Source organism: Chlorocebus sabaeus, chromosome 26 (genome assembly GCF_047675955.1).
Source record: "Chlorocebus sabaeus isolate Y175 chromosome 26, mChlSab1.0.hap1, whole genome shotgun sequence".
Lineage (NCBI taxonomy): Eukaryota > Metazoa > Chordata > Mammalia > Primates > Cercopithecidae > Chlorocebus > Chlorocebus sabaeus.
This window is the reverse complement of record NC_132929.1, coordinates 39,174,710-39,193,030: the sequence shown is the minus strand read 5'-3', so window position 1 is coordinate 39,193,030 and position 18,321 is coordinate 39,174,710. Positions and strand designations below refer to the sequence as shown.

General features: G+C 43.0%; 1 protein-coding gene across 2 annotated transcripts in view; it reads left to right on the top strand.

The window, feature by feature from the left end:
* Window positions 1-18,321, top strand: part of HERC1 (HECT and RLD domain containing E3 ubiquitin protein ligase family member 1) — a 219,080-nt gene that overhangs the window by 198,429 nt on the left and 2,330 nt on the right. For both annotated transcript variants that reach the window (XM_073012219.1, XM_008016333.3), the window contains exons 67-77: window positions 119-241; window positions 1,599-1,701; window positions 3,763-3,932; window positions 5,579-5,717; window positions 8,224-8,393; window positions 9,995-10,164; window positions 10,431-10,596; window positions 11,439-11,515; window positions 12,594-12,846; window positions 13,353-13,505; window positions 16,717-17,022. In XM_073012219.1, coding sequence (XP_072868320.1) covers window positions 119-241; window positions 1,599-1,701; window positions 3,763-3,932; window positions 5,579-5,717; window positions 8,224-8,393; window positions 9,995-10,164; window positions 10,431-10,596; window positions 11,439-11,515; window positions 12,594-12,846; window positions 13,353-13,505; window positions 16,717-17,022 — 1,830 coding nt within the window. The remainder of the gene's footprint in view (window positions 1-118; window positions 242-1,598; window positions 1,702-3,762; window positions 3,933-5,578; window positions 5,718-8,223; window positions 8,394-9,994; window positions 10,165-10,430; window positions 10,597-11,438; window positions 11,516-12,593; window positions 12,847-13,352; window positions 13,506-16,716; window positions 17,023-18,321) is intronic.

Genomic DNA, 18,321 nt, shown 5'->3' with positions numbered 1-18,321 from the left:
GTAGATATTTGGAAACATAGCCAAGTTTGTCACTGAAGTAGAGAAAAAGGGTCCCAGAAACGGGGGAGTGTGTTTCAGGTCTTGTGATTTGCCTTACTGAGTACTGTTATTTCCTCAGGTGGCCTGTGGATTAAACCACACTTTGGCAGTGTCAGCAGATGGTTCCATGGTGTGGGCTTTCGGAGATGGAGACTATGGAAAACTAGGCTTAGGAAATTCCACTGCAAAATCTTCACCTCAGGTCAGTACTGCCTTGAATCTAGGTTTTCAGACAACATAAATAGTTTTCATCTGTGTCAGTAGTTATTTTTATTTGGAAATAATTTACCTTTAGTACTTTTGGTAATTCATAATGAAGTTTAGAAGCTTCTGTTGTGCATTCTTGAATGCCCACCTGCTAGGTCTTGATTTTAAATAAGCTATTAATCCAGATAAACTGGATTTAAAATTCTGCAAGGATAAGCTTCTGTCTCCCTAAACGGGTTTCACACTGTAGGACCTCTGATGTAGAGAAGAAATAATTAGAAACATATCTCCAGGGTGTCATGGAAGGAACTATGAGTAATCCTTTGTAACCCTCTGCATGCAGCTGCCATTTTTGCTTATTATTACCACTGAATTACACAGGTACACATCTCCTTTTAAAAAACAATACAAAGGAAATTTGAGTCCATAAAGAAAGAAATTAGAAGCTGTTATTCACACTATAGAAGATTTCTTGACTCCACAGAAGACTTTCTATATGATTGTTTTATGTGGGTTTTCCTGACACATTTCACAAGCAGTGTGGTTTACAAAGCTTCAGCTTATATTCGGATTCACCACCATTTATAGTCTGTGACATCCTGATAGCTGTCTAGTGAATATTCAGTTAGGTATGCAGAGAGGCAGGAAAACCCACTCTGGAGACCATATACAGCAGTTATTGTCACCCATGAAAGCTAAAATGTTAAACTAAAATGGTCTTCTAGTGTTCTTTTTTTTTTTTCTTTTTTTTTTTGAGACGGAGTCTCACTCTGTCGCCCAGGCTGGAGTGCAGTGACCGGATCTCAGCTCACTGCAAGCTCCGCCTCCCGGGTTTACACCTTTCTCCTGCCTCAGCCTCCCGAGTAGCTGGGACTACAGGCTCCCGCCACCTCGCCCGGCTAGTTTTTTGTATTTTTTAGTAGAGACGGGGTTTCACCATGTTAGCCAGGATGGTCTCGATCTCCTGACCTTGTGATCCGCCTGACTTGGCCTCCCAAAGTGCTGGGATTACAGGCTTGAGCCACCGCGCCTGGCCCTTCTAGTGTTCTTTAAAAGGTCCTGGAATTCCCTGTGGTCTCTATTACCCAGAGGACTGCTGCTTCTACTTCACATAAGGCCCTGGAGACTTTAGTCAAACTGCCCCTGCCTCTGCACACTCCCTCCCCCAAATTCAGTTAGTTTGCAGAGCAGTAGGAGAAAATAACATTTCAGGTTTGGATTTGGGTCGAATAGGTAAGTGACAATTAGTATTTTTGTTGGAAGATAGTTCTTGATACATGCCATTCGGCAAATTCAAGAGTGATTTTTTTTCTTCTTCTTAAAGTTGTGTGCCTTACACTTTTGTTTTGCAGAAAATTGATGTCCTTTGTGGAATTGGAATAAAAAAGGTTGCTTGTGGAACTCAGTTTTCCGTTGCTTTGACCAAAGATGGTCATGTGTATACCTTTGGTCAAGGTAAGACATTTTTCAGCTTATTTGCTTGGGTACACATCGTTATAAACATTGGCCTTCCAGTGTTACAGAATGTGTTCTAAATTGAGTCCTTTTTTTGTTCTAGGTGGTGAGTAGTCACTATGACCTTCTTTCACTAGATAATTTTCCACTCCTCTTTCATGTACTTTATTATAAAGACAGACTCCCCTCCCCATTAAGACCCCTTATGCCAGAGCCTGCACTCTTGCTAGAAGAGTCCCTGCCAAGGGCCGTCCCCTCTTCTTTTCTACTGCCCTTGACATGCTGCCACAAATACTGCCTTGACCACCAGAGTTCCTCTGTGTCCTGCCTCATTCTTCATCCCTTCTAGGGATTGGGGCTGCAGATCTTAGGAACTGGAGGAATTCATAGGCACTCTGGGTTCAAATCTTGAGTCGGTTCATAAGCCTGGCATTCATAGTGGGACTGAGATTCTTGGCAAGGGTCGTTTTTGAGGGATATGTGAGACAGGTGTGAGGAAGAGGAATTAAACCATGACTGAAGTTTCTAGTTGTGGGAGAACATCGATGTCTCTGACTGAGGACATGAGCTGTTTTGTGGGGAAGGGTAAGGAGCTTAGTTTTAGTTATGTTGAATGGACCCATTTGCCCTAAATAAATGTGGGGAAATGTCCACTTAGGCTATTGAGAATTTAGATCTGGAACTGAACTCCAGAAGGATTGATTATGGAGATGTAGGTTTAGGACATTAGCTGCATAATGGTAGTAGTTAAATCCTTATTCGTATCATCTAAAAAACCCAGAATGAGAATATAGAATGAGAAAAGAAGAAAATAGAGCTCTGGGGCATTTGATGTAAAGGGCAGGTGGGCACAGGAATAAGACTTGCGAGGGCCGGGTGCCATGGTTCACACCTGTAATCCCAGCACTTTAGGAGGCCGAGGCGGGTGGATCACCTAAGGTCAAGAGTTCGAGACCAGCCTGGCCAACATGGCGAAACGCTGTCTCTACTAAAAATACAAAAATTAGCTGAGCATGATGGCAGGCGCCTATAATCCCAGCTACTCGGGAGGCTGAGGCAGGGAGAATTGCTTGAAGCCAGAAGGCAGAGGTTGCAGTGAGCTGAAATTGTGCCATTGCACTCCAGCCTGGGCAACAAGAGTGAAACTTCATCTCAAAAAAAAAACAACAACAAAGATTAAAAAGAAGAATTAGGAGAGCTGGCTTTGAAAGGAGTGGGAAGAGGTTACTGGTGAGCCAGTAACCTCACAGTACAGTCTCTGAGAGGCAGGAAAAGCTGAGACCACATTATTAGAAGTTTGCATGATGTTCCCATGGGCTGGAGCCTGAAAAGAAGCCACTGCAGTAGGCAATTAGGAGCTGACTCATGGCTTTTGAGAGTAGAATTTCAGTGCAGTGGAGAGAGTGGAAGTTAGGCCTCAGAAGGTAGGCAAGCCAAATGGACCTAGCAGGCTTTGTGCATCAGGAGCTGGCTAGCACCCTCTAGAAGTTTGGCAAGGTAAGGGCAGAGGTTGGTTGGAAGTTAGAGGACAAGTTGAATGATCTCTCATTTTAGAATATAAGAAACTTAGAATTACCCAGGCATGGTGGCATGTGCCTGTGGTCCGAGCTACTCAGGAGACTGAGGTGAGGTTGAGGCTACAGTGAGCCAAGATCGCACCACTGCAGTGTACTCCAGTCTGGGCAACAGAGTGAGACCTTGTCTCAAAAAAGAACTTAAGAAACTTGAGAGCCTGAACTGTGTCAGTCAAACCCTGTCTTTTCAAAGATGTGGATATTGGAGAAGCCTCTTATTTTGAAACAAGTTACCAATTTTAGATATAACTTTTAAAAAAAATTTTTATGAATAAAGAGCCTGTGATGTTTTGCAGAGAAACAGCTTCACACTTTTTATTTATTCAGAACCTGGTGTACCTTTCCGGAATAGCAGTTTTAGCCTCAGTTGAGTTTTATGTGTCGTTGCCATTCCACCATAAGAAGCTAAATGACTGATCAGAAAATATAAAAGCACTGTGGTGTGTGGTGCATAACATTTCCACATGTTTTTATTTTGTTTTTTCAGATCGCCTGATAGGCTTGCCAGAGGGGCGTGCTCGCAATCACAATCGACCGCAGCAAATCCCTGTCCTGGCTGGAATGATCATTGAAGATGTGGCAGTTGGAGCTGAACACACACTTGCTTTGGCCTCAAATGGAGATGTGTATGCCTGGGGGAGCAATTCAGAAGGGCAGGTAAATATTTATATTGCTTGCTGCTGTCTCATATTCTAGAAATCTCACAGTGTTCCTCAGTTGGGGAAAGAGATAGGCTAGGAAATTCATAGTCTACTAAAATACTCCAAGCACATCACTTTGCCATGGGACTGATTATTTTGTAAGTCTAGTTATGTCTTTCTCTCTTGACTGTGGCCAAAGAAGTGTTATACCATGGTTTAAAACAATTCTGGCAGTACAGCAAAGTGATTAAGGGGATTAACTGAGTATATATGTGTGTGTCCTCACACCTTGTAAGTGCCTGGCATGTAGTAAGCTGCAGTATGTAAAGATTTGCTACTGTCAACATTATCATCATTACTACAGCAAGATGTGAGGTTAGGTCCTGGGAATATCAGTTGATCTGGAAAAAAGAATGAAACAATAATATTTTTATATTTTATAATATGATGGTATACAAAGTATCTTTAGGTTTATGCAGGAGTCTTGTCATCCGCATTATTTATAGGATTAAACTGAGCCTTTGAAATATTGATGAGAGACTCAGAAGGTGGATGTGTTCACCCTCCTCTATTTATGAAGTAGGGCGAGACCTTGGTGTGAGATGTCTGAGGTGCTGTGATGGTGACTTTGAGCTCCACATGCAGAGCCACCTCCCCTTCCTCCATAAATCCTCTCTGGGTCGGCTTCCCCTAGTGCCAGGGACCCTTAAGTTCAAGGTCTGGCATTATTCATAGTAGCCTCAGTTTGGCTTCTGTGGTTTCCTCATCCCTATATTAACAGACAAGGAAACCGCTCATCATTGTAGTTGCAGTCTTACTGAGAGGAGAGTTAACTTTGAAGGCCCCTTTGGGAGTTTCCTGGCAGTAGCTTGACATGATACTTCCTAATGATGTTGATTTGCTTAGCTGCTGAAACACTGGCTCTCCCAGTCAGACCCTAAGTATAGAGATTTGGAGATTAGAATTTGCTTCCATATATGTTTTTATATATGTTTATGTATCGTTACACAGAAATCAGTGTGTTTTAAGTAAAAGCTCCATACATCATTCTGTTATTACTTAACTTTCCAAGAATTCATTTCCTTTCCATAAGTGGAATCCAAGGATGTGTTTAGTCATTAAGACTCATCTGCTAGATTTGGAATGTCCTTATTGCAGGTTAGTTTTTAGCAGTCTGAACTGTGAGGACTGTTATGATAGAGAAAATCAGAATGTATTTTATTATTGGGGGCTGGGTGTGGTGGCTCACACCTGTAATCCCAGTACTTTGGGAGGCCGAGGCAGGTGGGTCACAAGGTTAGGAGTTCAAGACCAGCCTGGCCAAGATGGTGAATGCCCGTCTCTACTAAAAATTAAAAAATTAGCCGGGTGTGGTGGTGGGAGCCTGTAATCCCAGCTACTTGGGAGGCTGAGGCAGAAAATTGCTTGAACCGGGGAGGCAGAGGTTGCAGTGAGCTGAGATTGCGCCACTGCACTCTAGCCTAGGTGACAGAGCAAGACTCCATCTCAAAAAAAAAAAAAAAAGAATGTATTTTATTGATGCTGATGCATGGTACAGTTATTAACTTACTTATATCTGCCACTTTCTTAGAAAAATTTCATATTGACTTCCTCTTTTCCTCTTTCTAATTGAATCTCTGTATATTTATGATTTATGCCCAGCTCGGTCTAGGCCACACCAACCACGTTCGAGAACCAACCCTGGTAACAGGTCTGCAAGGGAAAAATGTTCGGCAGATCTCGGCCGGCCGCTGCCACAGTGCTGCGTGGACAGCACCACCTGTCCCACCAAGAGCACCAGGTGAGGAAGGAAATCTTCATGCTCATGCAGCTTCTCTTTCAGCAGTACCCCGTGGCACTGTCTGCTTGCCAGTTCCAAACTGTATCCAGCATCGTTGTGAAACCATCAAGCCTTCTGCCACACAAAGCATTATTTGTGCTACCAGCACTGGAAGTGTTTTCATAGCAGGCATTTGTCCTGCTGACATCAGTATGAACCAGGTCCTCTCTGCACCCCTCAAAAGAGAATACATATTACTTATGCAAGCAAAAATTTATAATTTTAGCAGCAACTAAGTTCTTTTTTTTTTTTTGAGGTGGAGTCTCGCTCTGTCACCTAGGCTGGAGTACAGTGGTGTGATCTCAGCTCACTGCAACCTCCGCCTCCCAGGTTCAAGTGATTCTCCTGCCTCAGCCTCCCAAGTAGCTGGGACTACAGGCGTGCACTACCATTCCTGGCTAATTTTTGTATTTTTAGTAGAAACGGGGTTTTGCCGTATTGGCCAGTCTGGTCTCAAATTCCTGAACTCCAGTGATCTGCCTGCCTCAGCCTCCCAAAGTGTTGGGATTACAGGCATGAGTCACTACACCTGGCCAGTATTTTTAATATATAAAAGAAATGACAAATTGTAGCTTTCTAAGGCCTACTGTTAGAAATAAAGATTAAAAGCCCTGAGACCATTTGTCAAATTCCTCACCTTAGTTAACCATTAGAAACACGAATGCACAGCAGTCAACTTGCTGCCATTTTATTCTTATGTTTAGCAAGACTGGTGGGCTACTTCTAGCTTTTTGTTGTTTGTTTTATTTTTAATTTATTGTGAAATTTTTGTATAGCTACACAAAGATTTAAATAAAACTGTAATACATACTTGTGTGCTCAACACCCAACTGTGGGCCCTTTCTGATTTGATCTATCTTCCATTTGTTTCAGATGTAGCTATTACCTTAATGTTGTGACATTTGTCGTTATTACACATTTCTTCATATTTGGGCGTTTCTTTTTTTTTTTTTTTTTTTTTTTCCTGAGACAGAGTCTCACCCTGTTGCCCAGGCTGGAGTGTAATGGCGCAATCTCGGCTCACTGCAATCTCTGCCTCCCAGGTTCAAGCAGTTCTCCTGCCTCAGCCTCCCAAGTAGCTGGGATTACAGGCATGCACCACCACGCCCAACTAATTTTCATATTTTTGGTAGAGATGGTGTTTTGCCATATTGGCCAGGCTGGTCTTGAACTCCTGACCTCAAGTGATCCACCCACCTCGGCCTCCCAAAGTGCTGGGATTACAGGTGTGAGCCACAGTGTCCAGCCATTGGACAAGGCCCTCAAACCTTATTTTTCTACCATCTTCTGGTGTCTAAGGCACAAGAATTTCCCTGAAGCAAAGTTGTGCCTAAGAGCTCAGCATTCTCTTCTGGTTTTGCTAACCCCTCTATTTCTTAGGGGGTCCTAAAGTTCCCCATAGGGATTTTTTTTCTTAGATATCTAAGAGAGAAAAGTGGGAATTCCAGGTAGATTCCAAACAAGCAGGAAATGGTTTCTATTAATGGAATCTAGAATGAGCAGAGCTGCCTACGCACTGACAATTTCAGGTACTCAGTGGCTTCAGAGGGATTTCACTTCCACTTCAGGGCAGAAGTTATCCAGTGTGACAGGTAAAGGTTCAAGCTCTGGGGCCACCTTGCTGGGGCTGAATCCCAGCTCCTCCACATGTGATCTGAGTGACTTTGAGACTCAGTGTTTTGTCTGTAAAATGAGGATAATAATAACTAACCTACTGCAAAGAGCTATAGAAGTAAGTGGACCCATTCATGTAAAGCTCTTAGAATAGTGCCAGGCACATAGAAGGGATTCAGTAAATGTTAGTTTTTACTAGGAACAAGCATAATACCTCTGGGAATTGCACTGTACCAGTCTTCATTTACAGGAAACTCAAGGGAGTTTGTATCTTGTTTTTACTCTGTGTTTTTGTGGGAGGGTAGCTGTGGATGCAGGCCTTGTAGTCTTTGCTTCTTACAGAACTCTTATTCTTATAGTAAAAGCCTTCATGAATCATGCACCTGTATGTTTCTGTCATTAATACTTTGTGTCAGATCCCTAGCGAATATGGAGTTGGCTCTGCTAAGTTTCCCATTTCCATTTTCCAGAACTGCCTACCTCGTCCTTGCCCACATTTGCAGTATTATGAAGATGGCAATTATTAAATATGAAAGGAAAAACTTGGCTTTATTTACTTATTTTTGTGAAGGAACTGCCTAAGTTCTATTGTTAAATAAATAGGAAATGAAAAGAGAAAATACCAGGTTTCATTTCCATAATGATAAAGACATTTTATTTTATTTTTTTCTCCACCCCCTGATAAAGACATTTTAAAAACCAACACAAATGCACACAGAAAACTAAGATGAATCGATGGATAGAGGTTGGAATGTGTGTCCATGAGCTTCTCTATATGCTTGAAATTTTTCAAAATGTGGAAAATGAAAGCAATGCTGTTTCCTTCACAAGTGCCCATTTGCTTTCTGGACAGGTGTGTCAGTACCTCTGCAGCTGGGCCTGCCTGACACACTGCCCCCCCAGTACGGGGCGCTGAGAGAAGTCAGCATTCACACGGTGCGGGCCAGGCTCCGGCTGCTTTACCACTTCTCTGACCTCATGTACTCGTCCTGGAGACTGCTGAACCTTAGCCCCAACAACCAGGTAACAGACTGGCGTGGTAAGCCGCCAGGCACAGACTGGCGTGGTAAGCAGTGCCCATGACATGCTCACCAGGCCCCAGGGCTTTTCCCTCTGCCTTTGGAAAATGCTTTCATGGCTAATAAGATAACAATTCTATTCCCATTTTATTGCTGTGTTAGGGACAGTCTAGACTTTGGTCATGATGCTGCTAGACACAGAGTGGTCTTCTGTGTTTTGGTTTGTTCAAAAATCGAGTATGAATGGCTAAGCATACCATTTCTTTTTTTGAGATGGAGTCTCTCTCTGTCGCCCAGGTTGAAGTGCAGTGGCACAACCTCGGCTCACTGCAACCTCTGCCTCTCAGATTCAAGCAACTCTCCTGCCTCGGCCTCCTGAGTAGCTGGAATTACAGGCCTGCGCCATCATGCCTGGCTAATTTTTGTATTTTTAGTAGAGACGAGGTTTCAGCATATTAGTCAGGCTGGTCTCGAACTCCTGACTTCAAATGATCCCCCCACCTCCACCTCTCAAATTGCTGAGATTACAGGTGTGAGCCACCGCACTCAGCCACTAAGCGTGCCATTTCTGCAAAATCTAGAATATGATTTTAAAATGTAAGCACACAAAGCTATTAGAACCACAGTCAGGGTTGTTACATAAATGAATCTGAGAAGTTTCAGATACTTTTTTCTCTTCTTAAAAATTAGCATTCTGGGTCCTGGGGAAAGGGAGATCAGGGAAATAAAGTAAATATTGCTGATTTGTCTCTTTATGGACTAGTCTAGTAACAAAGTGGCTAGCTATCGTGTGTGCGTGTGTGTGTGTGCGTGTGTGTGTGTGTGTGTGTGATTTGACAAATAGCCAGGCAGCAGAGTCCTGTGCAGCACTAAACAGAGTGTTAGCAAACTGTAATTCATGGGAGAAATGTTTATAATGTAAAGTGAATTGAGAAAGGCAGCTCAAAATGATAACAGTGTGAAAACCGTTGTGTATACACACACAGAAAAGAACTGGAAGGAGATAGATGAAATTATCAATGGGGCATCTCTATGTGGTAGGATTTGGAATCACTTAATTTGTGTATACATGTGTGTATCCTTCTCTGTATTTTCTAAGGTTTTTAAAAATAGTAATTATATATTTTATCAGAAAAAAATTTTAAAGGTTACTAATAGTTACTAATCCTGAGTTTATGCTCTTAAAGTGCATTTTTAAAAGAATGTATGTTCTGTTTTTCAATTTTTTAAATAATATTGAGACAGGGTCTCACTGTGTGCCCAGGCTGGAGTGCAGTAGTGTGATCTCAGCTCACTGCAGCCTCAACCTTCTTGGACTCAGGTGATCCACCCACCTCAGCCTCCCAAGTAGCTGGGAGTACAGGCACATGCCACCATGCCCAGCTAATTTTTATGTTTTTGTAGAGATAGGTTTTGCCATGTTGCCCAGGCTAGTCTTGAACTCCTGGGCTCAAGTGATCCACCCACCATAGCCTCCCAAAGCGCTGGGACTACAGGCATGAGCCGCTGCACCCAGCCAAAATAATGTATGCTCTACAAGTGAAAATTGTTATTTCTTTTAAGCCTAGATTATACCATTTCTGATACCCGTACCTTCTGTTACAGAACAGCACATCCCATTATAATGCTGGAACTTGGGGCATTGTACAGGGACAACTTCGGCCTTTGTTAGCCCCAAGAGTCTACACTCTGCCAATGGTGCGCTCCATAGGAAAAACCATGGTTCAAGGCAAAAACTATGGACCTCAGATAACTGTAAAGAGGATATCAACCAGGTTAGCATATGTATGTATGTTTCACTAACGAGTGGGATTTTTTCAGATGGATGTTATTACTAATTTCTGTGAGTCTTAGTTTACTCACTTCTAAGGCAGGGTAGATAGTAATAGTACTTACATTAGTACCCAGTGTGGTTACAGTGGGCCTAGCACAGTGTTTGACTGTTAAACTAGCTTTTTCACTCACTGATGGGAAGATGTCATGTGATTTTGGGGAAATTAGTAAGAGTTGTATTTCATTGCTTTCTCTCTTTCTTTTAAAGAGGACGGAAGTGTAAGCCCATTTTTGTCCAAATAGCGAGACAAGTAGTTAAGCTGAATGCATCAGACCTCCGTCTGCCTTCCCGAGCGTGGAAGGTTAAGCTGGTTGGAGAAGGGGCTGATGATGCTGGAGGAGTGTTTGATGACACCATCACAGAGATGTGCCAGGTATATTCCTGCAGTGTCCCCTGCTGAGTTACCTAGTCTGCTAGTGGCCATTTTGCTGTTTCCAGTGATCACTCTGCCAGGCTTGTTTTCATAAATGTAGCAAGGATGCATTTGTGAGCCTCATATAAAGTCATGCTGTTAGTGATACGTAGGCAAATTAGAGCAACAGTTTTTGAAATGCTTTGTCAAGATACCTTACTACATAAATATCAGTTCTTAGGCATCTACCAGTGACTCACCATCTGTTGTGTTATAATATTGGCAGAACAAACAGCAATGGCATATATGTACATTTATGTAACAGACAAATCCAGGAGCACCCATGTGCTCTGATTTATTCTGGTGCTTTTAGAACAAAGTAGAACTGCCAGATTCCAGGGGAGTTAGAAAAATAAATGTTAAGAACTGGTCTTAAAATTAGACCAGTTCTAATTTTAAGATCTGCATTGGCAGCTTTGCTTCCAGATCAGCTCTGTCCTTTCCAGCATTGCCTAGTATCAGGATTTTTCCAGTAAACCCTGTGACTAAAATAATGCTTGACTATCATTATTGAATCTATTTGAAACATCACTACACTCTTTTCATAGCAACCACTACTCCTGCCCTGGATTGACTTTCTCATTCCTTTTGGTTTTTCATACATGAGTGCTTTCCATAAGGGGGATTTCCTAATCTCATTTGAAATTGAAACCACGAAAATGAAGTATGAAATCATCAGTTGTAACATGGCATTATAAATTCCTCAGAATACGCTCTTTTTAGTATGATCTTTAATGTAATTGGTTTGTTCTCTTCATGCATTTGATTGTCATTTCTCAAAAAATTTTTTCTTTCTTCTACAGGAACTTGAAACTGGTATTGTTGACCTTCTTATACCCTCTCCCAATGCCACTGCAGAAGTGGGTTACAACAGGGACAGGTATGCAGTCAGCAATGTTCATTATATGTCTAAAATAATAATAATAGCTCACATTTATTGAGTACTTACTATGTACCAGGCACTGTTTTAAGTGCTTTACACCTATTATCCCCTTCAGTCCTCATTATAACCCTAAGGAGTAAATATTATTGTTATTCTCTTGTCAAAGATGAGGAAACAGGCCAGGCGCAGTGGCTAATGCCTATAATCCGAGCACTTTGGGAGGCCGAGGTGGGTGGATCACCTGATGTCAGGAGTTTAAGACCAGCCTGGCCAACATGGTGAAACCCCGTCTCTATAAAAAATATAAAAATTAGCTGGGCATGGTGGCACATGCCTGTAATCCCAGCTACTTGGGAGGCTGAAGCAGCAGAATCACTTGATTTGAACCCAGGAAGTGGAGGCTGCAGGGAGCTGAGATCGTGCCACTGCACTCTGGCCTGGGCAACAGAGCGAGACCCCGTCTCAAAAAAAAAGGGAAACAGGCGCATCCTTCAAGACTTGGTATTTATTGAGACCAAATCAATGATAATATAGAGGGGGAGAGGAAGCTCATACTTGATCATGAAACCTGATTTATGTTTCTGAAGGCCCACATGGCCTCCCCATAATGAATTTTCTACACCAAAATTTGTTTAAAAGTTTTATTATGCTAGCAAGTCACAAAAATTAGTATTTGCAATTACGTATTATCTTTATATTTGCAAAATTTTGAATTTTGGATCCTGTTTCATGGACTTGTAAATTAAAAACAGAATGATTTTAGAAAACGGCATTCTGGAGCAGGTAGCTTAAGATCCTTACATAGTTCTTCTAAAAATAGTTCAGAATACAGTCCATGTGCTGTGTGAAACAGTAACTACGTGTGGTCCACATGTGGCTTTTGAGAACTCAACATGTGATTAGGGAAGCTGAAGAACTGAATTTTTAGTTTTATTTAATTACTTTAGCCTCATGTGGCTAATGGATGCCATATTGAACAGTACAGGTATAGACTAACGCTATAGCTGTCGTTGCTAACTTATTTCTAACAGAAATGAGAAAAATACTGTTTGAAATATTCCCTTTAATTTTGCAGGTTCCTTTTTAACCCTTCTGCCTGCCTCGATGAACACTTAATGCAGTTTAAGTTTTTAGGAATTTTAATGGGGGTTGCCATTCGCACAAAGAAGCCTCTGGACCTTCACTTGGCCCCTCTGGTGTGGAAGCAGCTGTGCTGTGTCCCACTCACCTTAGAGGACCTGGAGGAGGTGGATCTGCTCTACGTGCAGACTCTCAACAGCATTCTTCACATTGAAGACAGTGGGATTACCGAGGAGAGTTTCCATGAGGTAAATCCTGGCCAGTCTATGTTTCTACTGGTGTTGACTTCCTATATGCACAGACTAGAATTTTTCTGTGTAAAATTGAGATATAGTCTTCCACTTGCTGTCTGGCTGAACCATGCCATATCTATGCCATTGCTGCCCTTAGCAGCTCAACCCCAGCAGTGTAAACAGCTTCTGATAGATAGAGCAGGCCTTAGCTGCTCCTTCCCCCTTAATTTTTTTCTGCCTGTTAGCGTGAAGAACCAAAGTGGAAAGGGAGGCCTGGGGTCACCAGAGTTCAACAGGCCTGGTTTGGAAACAGAGAGATTTGGTCCCATTTTTAACTACAGCTGGTTGAGTGATCACGTTGCTGCTGATCAAGTAGCCGGATCAGTCCTACCTGTCTTGTTTTCCTTGTTTTTATCCTTAAAAATTGTGAGTTTGTTATTGCTGTGCCATATTTGTATGTAAAATACTTTTTGCTGTCATTTCTACCATGTAATAAAAATTCTTTTTTCTTCTCTTCCTAGATGATTCCTCTTGATTCTTTTGTTGGCCAAAGTGCTGATGGCAAAATGGTTCCTATAATCCCTGGCGGAAATAGTATCCCACTCACATTTTCCAATAGGAAGGAATATGTGGAGAGGGCCATTGAATATCGACTTCATGAGATGGACAGACAGGTAAGATGAAACTTAACAGGAGGTACACATGAATGCTTGGGTTTCTTTCCAAATGAGAGCTGACTGGTTATGCCAAAATCTGATATGTATTTACTGTGTTAATTCCTCTGTATGTATGTATGTATTTATTTATTTATTTTAATTTACTTATTTATTTTTGAGATAGCATCTCATTCTGTCGCCCAGGCTGGAGTGCAGTGGTGCAGTCACAGCTCACTGCAGCCTCTGCCTCCTGGATTCAAGTGATTCTCTGGCCTCAGCTTCCCCAGTAGCTGGGACTACAGGCACGTGCCATCACTCCTAGCTAATCTTTTTATTTTTTGGTAGAGACAGGGTTTTGCCATGTTAGCCAGGCTGGTCTCGAACTCCTGGCCTCGAGTGATCCACCTGCTTCAGCTTCCCAAAGTGTTGGGATTATAGGCGTAAGCCACCACACTCAGTGATTCCTTTGTATTTATATTTCAAACCCTATTCAGAGACTTTTCAGGCCTTCTCCTTATCCAATGCCTTAAATCGGTTCTGAATTGGTCTTTTGTTGGATTGAGACCGTTTTCATCTGGCATTCAGACCTTGCCTTCTTACTCCTCCTTAGTCCTGTTTGTCCTCATGACTTACTGCTTCCCAGCTCAGCTGCTTACTGCTTACTGCTTCCCCCCACTCTAGTTGGGTTAGTCAGGGTCCACGTAAATGAACCCCCAAATGCTGGTCTTACAACCTCACATGCATTTCCCTTTCCCTCTCTTGCTGCTATTCTTTAAACCTCAGCTAAGAAGGCATCTCCTGCACACACAAGCTTTCCTCCAGGTCACCAACCTGTAGAGATCTTTTTCCTTACTTTGAAGTTCATTGAAGTTCCTCAAGATATATTACGTACTTCTATGTTATGGTCTAAGAATTAGGCCCCAGAATTTAGGTCTTGTTTCCTCAGCTTGCAAGAAATTGAATGAAGAATGCATTTTCTATTTCATTTGAGTTACCTTGTTCTGTGCTGACGGGAAGGTAAGCATTTAATAAATAATGGGAGTGTGAATGAGTGACCACAGAAGTAAATATCATGTCCAAAAATGGTTCTTTTGATAATACAATCATTAATGGCATTTCAACAATACTTTATTTGCAGAATATTTTGGGGTCTTCTCAAGAGCTGGACTCAGGCTGTGAAGCTATAGAAGTTTAGTAATTTGAAGTATACATATTCCATACCCCTCACTCCCAGCTCCTTCTTAGACTTTGGCTTTGGGCCAAGTCCAGTCAGAAAAATGATATCTTTAGCCTAATGAAGTTGGGTCTTGTCAGTGATGCTGTTTACACAGCCAGGGATTAGTGTTTATCTCCAGTTCATGAATATTTTTAATCCCCAGAGAATAAATAACTGACTAGAAATGTGTTGATAACCTCCTGCATGCCAGCCATGGTGCCAGGCACCCTTGCCTGCCGTTTTTCCCATAGGTACTCTGTGAGGTTAGGATTGCCAGCACTGTTTCACAGAAGAAAGCACTGAGTGCCCACGGCAGAGCCAAGACCCCAAACCAGGCTCCAAGATGGTGTCCAGGCTCTTCTGATGACCCTTCTTCTGAGGGTTGGATGGACACTCCCTTCCACAGCTGTGCTCTGCTCTGCCCTGGCTTTGTTCTGTTCTCAGTAACAAGCCCTTCTTCCTCTTTCACTTCTTCTTCATCTCTTAGAACTGTTTGTCCCATAGCTGTCCTCAGTTGTCCCCCTGCCATCTCCAAGCAGCCAGTCCCGTACCTCAGCCTATTTTTTTTTCCAAACAGCTTTTGTTTTGTGTTCCACCAAGCATAACAGCTTGTTTGTTTGTTTTTGTTTTCGGTTGGCAGACTTTGGTGGGGTATTGACCTTTACAGTAGAGCCTGCCTTTACTGCCAATCTCTGATCCTTATGGGCCAACCTTAGTGCCAGTTTTTTATTTATTTTTTAAGAGAGGGTCTTGCTCTGTCACCCAGCCTGGAGTGCAGTGGCACAATGATAGCTCACTGCAGCCTTGAACTCTTGGGCTCAAAGGATCTCCTGCCTTAGCCTCCCAAGTGGCTGGGATGACAGGGCAAGCCATTGCACTTGGCCTAGTTTTTTTTAATATAATAAATTTTATTATATATATTTAAGGTGTACAATACGATAATATAGGATATGCATATAGATAGTAAAAAGGTTATTATAGTGAAGCAAATTAACATATCCATCGCCTCACGTAGTTACTCACTTCCTTAAGGTATGGTCCCTCTTCAGATTCTCAGACTTTTTACATGGTGGTAGATGGTTTTGAGTTGGCCAGGAGCAAAGAAGTATTTATGAAACCTTGAACAGTGGTGAGTCTGTGCGTAGGATATGCACTACTGTATAATCTTGGAGGAGACATTTTTCTAAACAAGCTGTCAAGGCAGCCCCTGGTTGCACCCCACTTGGCACTCCCCAACTTGCCTGTGCCCAGCACTATGATGCTAAGAGAACAGCGCAGTGTAGAATTACCCAGTCACACAGAATTTCATGTGGTTACTCATATATAGTTCTCATCAGAGCCACTTGAGAGCAGCAATGTCTGCATTTTTCAGATGGAAAAATTAAGAGAGTTAATAATCGGTAGAGCTGGGAGTTAGAACCCAAGTCTCTTGACTAAATTCGTTGCCTTTTCTATTGCCTTCCTAAAGAAGGACTTCCCATTTTTACTTTCTTCTTTGTACTTTTCAGATTTTTTTTTTTACAATGAGCATAAATAATTTTTACAAAAAGGATATAACTATTTTCAAAAGACAAATATAAATTTAAAAAACAGTAGACAACTAGATGAGTCTCCCAAGAGCTTCTTACCTTTATGAGATGAAGTGTCCACACATGCATAGTTTGACAGCATATGGCCACATATGATTAGGAATGTGAGTGAGCAGGGCTGACATCAGGAAGGGCCCCAGTGGGCTGGGATTTTGTGGTAGAGGGAAGGCAGGCTCCTAAATTGGACTTGAAGTGGAACCGGTAGTGTAAGAATCCCACAGCAGGGAGAGGCTCTAAGAAGGGTTGAGAGGGAGGGAGGGTGGGCCTTTTTGACTGACTCTCATAGAGCCTGGCGGTCTGAGAAACAAGTGGAGGGTCTGGGGAGCAGATGAGCAGGCAGCAGGAGGCGCCTAGCCCCATGGGGCCCATAGCGGATGCCAGGTTCACGCACACTCATTGAATGAGCAACCTCTCCTGGGAGCAGGTGGCTGCAGTCCGAGAAGGGATGTCCTGGATTGTTCCTGTGCCGCTGCTGTCCCTCCTCACGGCAAAACAGCTGGAGCAAATGGTGTGTGGGATGCCCGAGATCTCTGTGGAAGTCTTGAAGAAAGTGGTGCGGTACCGTGAGGTGGATGAGCAGCATCAGCTGGTGCAGTGGTTCTGGCATACGCTGGAAGAGTTCTCCAATGAAGAGCGGGTGCTTTTCATGAGGTTTGTGTCGGGAAGATCTCGGCTACCAGCCAACACTGCTGACATTTCTCAGAGATTTCAAATCATGAAGGTTGATAGGGTAAGTAAGCTATTCTTTCTTTCTTTGTCATGTCTGCCTTATTGCTTCGTTGTTGTTGAGACAGGGTCTCACTCTGTAGCCCAGGCTGGAGCACAGTGGCGTGATTTCAGCTCACTGCAACCTCCACTTCCTAGGTTCAAGCAGTTCTGCCTCAGCCTCCCGAATAGCTGGGACTACAAGTGCGTGCCACCACGCCTGGCTAATATTTTTGTATATTTTGGCAGAGACAGAGTTTCACCATGTTGGCCAGGCTGGTCTTGAACTCCTGACCTCGGGAGATCTGCCCACCTTGGCCTCCCAAAGTGCTGGGATTACAGGCCTGAGCCAACGTGCCTGGCCCTCTGCCCCTTGTTGCTTTTATGTTGGGGAAACCAAAATATGACCTTCAAGTAGGCCTGCCGAGTCATGCTTAATACTTAGAATTTCCATATTAATGAGAAAATCAAGCAGTAAAATTTGTTTAGAAATATCATTTAGCTTCAGTGGGAAGAGTCCTAAGTGGATGTAGAGAGCATACTACAACCAGCAACCTTCCCTAAATCTTCCAGCATCTTCCTGAGTTAAAGCTGAACTTGGCACAGGGATCATCATACTGCCTGTTCCTGCGCTGAGCCATGGCCTTGTTTGTTTTCATGAAGATATTAACCATTAACTGGTGGGCGTGTGCCCCAGAAGGAACCCAAAGATGCGGGAAGCAGCGATAACAGTCTGTGCCCGCTTGTGTGGCATGCATTGTGGGCAAGCAGGGCTGCATCTCTGCCATCTAAAGGCCCCAGCTGCAGAGCCCCAGCCCAGTTGCCACTTTGACAGATGGCTTAGGAATAAGAGGGCTTAGAGTCTGAAAAGCACACTGCTGCCAGAGTCATCTTTCTTAAGCACCCATCTGACCGTGTCATTCTCCTTCTTTTAGACCTTTCAGAGGCCCCCTATGTTGACTCCGAAATATATGCCAATGACCTTAGCTGCCTTAAACACTTCCACAGTCTGGCCTCTGCCCCACTTTCTGATGTCACATCTTGATACTTCTCATGTTCTGGTCACAATGGGCTGCTTGCCTTTCTCCCCAGTAGACCAGGCTGTTTTTAAAACTCTGTGCTTTTATGTAACCTGTTTCCTCTGCTTTAGTAAGTCTTCCTTCGCACCCCTTTCCTTCTATCTCTGGCAAGCACTTACTCATCCTATAAGCCCAATGCCAGTCAACTCCTCCAGGAACCCCTCCTAGATGCTTTCCAGGAGTGCCCCTACCATTGCGGAAGGCAGACCTAGCCAGACTCCTTCTCTCCACCTCCTGAACACTGG